We start from the raw sequence: 4,161 nt of genomic DNA, 5'->3' as shown, positions 1-4,161 counted from the left end.
AGCAGGAATAAAGAAAAGCTCCTAAAGTCTTCTGCACAGAACAGATCACACACCAAGGATAAAATATCACAGTGGCGTCAGATTTCTCAATTGCAACATGGCAAGCTAGTTACAAAATCCACCATCTTCAAAATTCAAACGTAGAGTCATTTCTAAAGTAGAATGCTACATCCAGCCACACCATGATCTGGATGTGAGAAAGGAATAAAGGCATTTAGACATGCACTGAGTTCCCAAGTATATGTTCTCTGTAATATACTGGAGGCCGTTCTATATCAAATGGAGGGGGTAAACCAAGGAAGAAAATCGTATGGGATCCGGGAAAGAGAAAAAGGTGAGAGTGAAGGAATGTTCTAGGACAACAGCTGTGTAACTGACCTGGAGAAGCCCATCCAGCCTGGAGCAGAGGAAGCTTGAGGAGGAACTCTCCAAGGGGAGAATGAAACCAATGGCCCATCTGATGAATCTGAACTTACTGAGAGGGGTTTACATTTCTAACAGAGAGTTTGTGGGTGAACTGGTGCTCAGGAGTTAGGAAAGCAGGCACGTGCAGAATGAGGCATTATTAATTCTGGGAAAAACTAAAAGCTGTAAAGGAAAAGACTTACAGTCATACATATTAGGTGGGTGAATATAGATAATATTTATATAGGCATAATACTGAAACATTCCCTTAACAAAAACAGACTGATTCAACTATGCTGAGAGAATTACAGACTGCTAAATGTGAGCATGCTGGGGAGACAGGACCCTGTCTTCCTTAGCAGGCAGTCAAAAGATAATAACTGAAACTGAGAAAAAAAACCCCAGCAGAATAAGCATCTTATTTAGAAATATGAAAATAAATACCACTGGAAGGGGTGAAAAGATTTTAAAGTTGTGTCTCTGCAAAGTTGGCATCAGGATTGAGAAGGGCCTATTTTCCTAAGAAGATTGGAAAAACACAAACCATAAAGTAAAAGATTGAAAAATTTGACTATATTAAAATTTCAAAATTTTATATAACAAAAACGCCATGGGTAGAAAGACAAGCCACGCCTATAACCAATAAAATAACAAAGGATTAGTATCAAAAACACAAAGAACAGCCACAAAACAATTTAAAAGATAGTGGAGGAAAGGAGAGGAGATAAGGATACACCATTCATTAATCCTAACAGTATTACTTACTGAGCACCTACTCTGTGCCAGGCACTATCTTGGCACTTGGGATATAAATGAACAAAACAGACAAAAATCCTTCCCCCTGTGGAGCTGACATTCCAGAAGGGGTGGTCAGACAATAGATGAACATAAAGTCAAATATATAGGATGTCAGAGGGTAATAAATGCTATGGACCACGTCAGGCAAGGCGAGGGATCTGTGAGGTGGCTGATGGCAGGAATCATGTATTAACATGACGGTCAGGTCAGGCCTCGCCGAAAAGTGAGATGTGAGCACAGGCTTGAAACAAGTCAGGGAATCTATTTGGTGGAGATCTGGAGGAATAATATTCCAGGCAGAGGGAGCAATCAGAGCAAAGAGCATGAGGCAGGATGCCCACCACGCTCAAGGAGCAGCAAGGTCAGTGAGGCTGGGGGCCGGGGGCATAAGTGAGGGGAGAGCAGGAGGGAACAGAGCCACATCCCATCAGGCTCCACAGGCTTTTACTCTGCATGAAATGAGGAGTATTCAGGTTCTGAGCAGAGGTGTGATGCAAACCAACATTCTAAAAGGAACACTTGGGCTACTGGGTTAAGACATCGTGCTGTCAGCTGAACACCAAATGTTGCCAAAGGTGTGGAGAAAGAAGAATTCTCATATACGGCTGGTAGGAGTACAAATTGGCTCCCATCATCTTGGACAGCAAGATGGGCAAACATCCCTAAGTATATTCTCTTCAGAGACTCCTACATATGAACACAGGGAGAAAGAGACAGGAACTTGTGGTATAATACTGTGTGTAATGGTGAAAAACTAGAAGGCTTAACGTCCATTGACAGGAGAATGGATAAGTAAATATTGGAATAGTCATACAATGAAATATATAGAAGTTAAAATGAATAAACTAGAGCTACACGTATCAACATGGATAAATCCCAAAAATGTATGTTGAGAAAAAAGCCAAGGTGCAAAAGAACCATACAGTGATATAATTTATATACTATAAAAACATGTAAAAATACTATATACGTTTATATGTTTACATATTTACGTGTTTACATACATTTATATAGAGCGAGTGTGTATATGTGGCTACATGTATATGTAGAAAGAGTATAAAACAAGCATGGAAATGGTAAGTCAGGATACTGGTTACCGCTGGAGAAGGATCAAGGGTAGAGCTTTCAGGGAGGGTACAACAGACCTTCACCTATAGCTATGGCTGTAATATAATATCTCTTCAGAAAAGAAAAAAATGAAGCCATGGCCAATATTAAAGTTCGATAAATCTGGGTGGTTAATCCTCAGGTGCTCATTATATGTTTTTATACTTTCTTACGTATTTTTATTTAAAAGTGAACCAAAATAAAAAGCTGTCTCTATCACCTAACAATACAGAACAGAGAGGTCTTGCTTGGGTCACAAAGGGGACTCGAAATCTCTCAACCTGTGTCTGAATGGCAGGCTGGCTGGGGGATTTACTGAAGCAAGCCCTCCACGAATCACACAGCTGGAAACAAGCAAAGGCAGGGCACTTACTTGGCGAGACTGCATTCCCATAATCCTTCGGCGCACTCTCCCTGTAGAGGTCCCTCTGTGCTGGGCCCAGTCGCTCCCACTCCTCCCAGGTTAGAGACACAGCCACATCCTGGACTGTCACCAACCCCTGAAACAACACAAGACCTCCCTCAGCACCTGCCGTCCCAGGATGGCATCACCAACAGTGCCAGGATGAAGCCGGCCTCCAGAGAGGAGTCTGTGAGCGCTGAGAAACCAAGTCACGACCAACGGAGTCTTTATCAGTGAGCCTTGTACTGATGCGGGAGTTGCAAAGTGACTAAAAACAGAAGCTGGCATTCTCCTGCAATCCTGAAAAGCCTTTCTATGAACTGTCTACACTAACTTGGGGGGAGAGCAAAATATTCATTTGGGTTATACTGCTGTGATTTATCAAAGCAGAAACCTGATATGGATTGAAAATATACAGGTTAACCAGAGTCCCGAGTTGCAGTGCTGGCTCTCAGACGCTGTTTCCTCACCTGTGAAATGGATACAAAGATCTATCTTCAGAGGAAGGTACCTCACCAACAGCAGTAATGTGTTTTCCCCTGAGGCTCTCCTTTCCTTGTAAAGGAAAACCACACTCCTGTGCGTCTCCTCTGCTCTCAGTATTCTGAATATTCACTACAACACTCCTTCACTTCTGACACCAGATGTGTGCATTTCCACAGGTCAGGCAATTCTGCGGCACCAGCTGGGTGTCCTACGGTTTAACAACTCTGACCCTACCTACCTGGAGATGGTGTGACGTCCCATTAGGTTAAAGGGCTCATGTTTCATACACATCCTAAAGTTCACGCAAAATGTAATAAGGAAAGAACTTATGAAGACCACAGCATCCCTCACACCTCCATTCCCACCACCAGAAAACGTTCACCCCTCACCTGGCGTAAGGTCCCATCAAGCTCTCTCTGTAGAGCCCAAACCAAGGCGGCAGCCTCCTCCCCGCTCTCCGGGCAGTGCTTGCGCACCCAGGCCTGGAGCTCCTGGGGCAGGATGGTCAGGAACTGCTCCAGCACCAGCAGCTCCAGGATCTGCTCTTTCGAGTGCACCTCGGGCCTCAGCCACTGACGACAAAGTTCCCTGAGTCGGCTCAGCGCCGCTTCGGGTCCGGCCACCTCTTGATAACGGAACCGCCTAAAATGCCGTCGGGAAGTTTCGGGATCCGGACAGTCCCCTGGTGGGTCGGACTCCCCACCTCCGGGTGAATCTTCCTCCACTTTCACTATCCAAGGTCCGTCACTCAGGGGCAGCGCAGCGACCCTGCCTTGACTTGCGGTCCAGATCCAACTCATCCTTCTCCTGCAAGTGCGCACTTCCCCGGAGTTCTGCCTTCAGGTGAAATGACAGCAAACCCAGCAAAAAGCCACGGAGCTCATCGGATCTCCCCAGAGCAGCGGCTGCCCACCGTCCCGTCCCTAACAAGCCCCCACCTTGCCCAGCCCCCTCCTACCCGC

General features: G+C 45.4%; 1 protein-coding gene across 1 annotated transcript in view; it reads right to left on the bottom strand.

Annotated features, from left to right (window-relative positions):
* ZNF394 (zinc finger protein 394) overlaps positions 1–3,999 on the bottom strand; it is a 7,728-nt gene extending 3,729 nt beyond the window's left edge. The window contains exons 1-2 of the mRNA XM_007448892.1: positions 3,589–3,999; positions 2,684–2,810 (exon numbers count right to left, since the gene is read on the bottom strand). Coding sequence (XP_007448954.1) covers positions 2,684–2,810; positions 3,589–3,999 — 538 coding nt within the window. The remainder of the gene's footprint in view (positions 1–2,683; positions 2,811–3,588) is intronic.
* Positions 4,000–4,161: the final 162 nt, after the last annotated feature.

The sequence above is a fragment of the Lipotes vexillifer genome, unplaced genomic scaffold (assembly GCF_000442215.2).
Source record: "Lipotes vexillifer unplaced genomic scaffold, Lipotes_vexillifer_v1.1 scaffold778, whole genome shotgun sequence".
NCBI classification, from domain to species: domain Eukaryota; kingdom Metazoa; phylum Chordata; class Mammalia; order Artiodactyla; family Lipotidae; genus Lipotes; species Lipotes vexillifer.
This window is presented reverse-complemented; position numbering and strand designations above follow the sequence as displayed.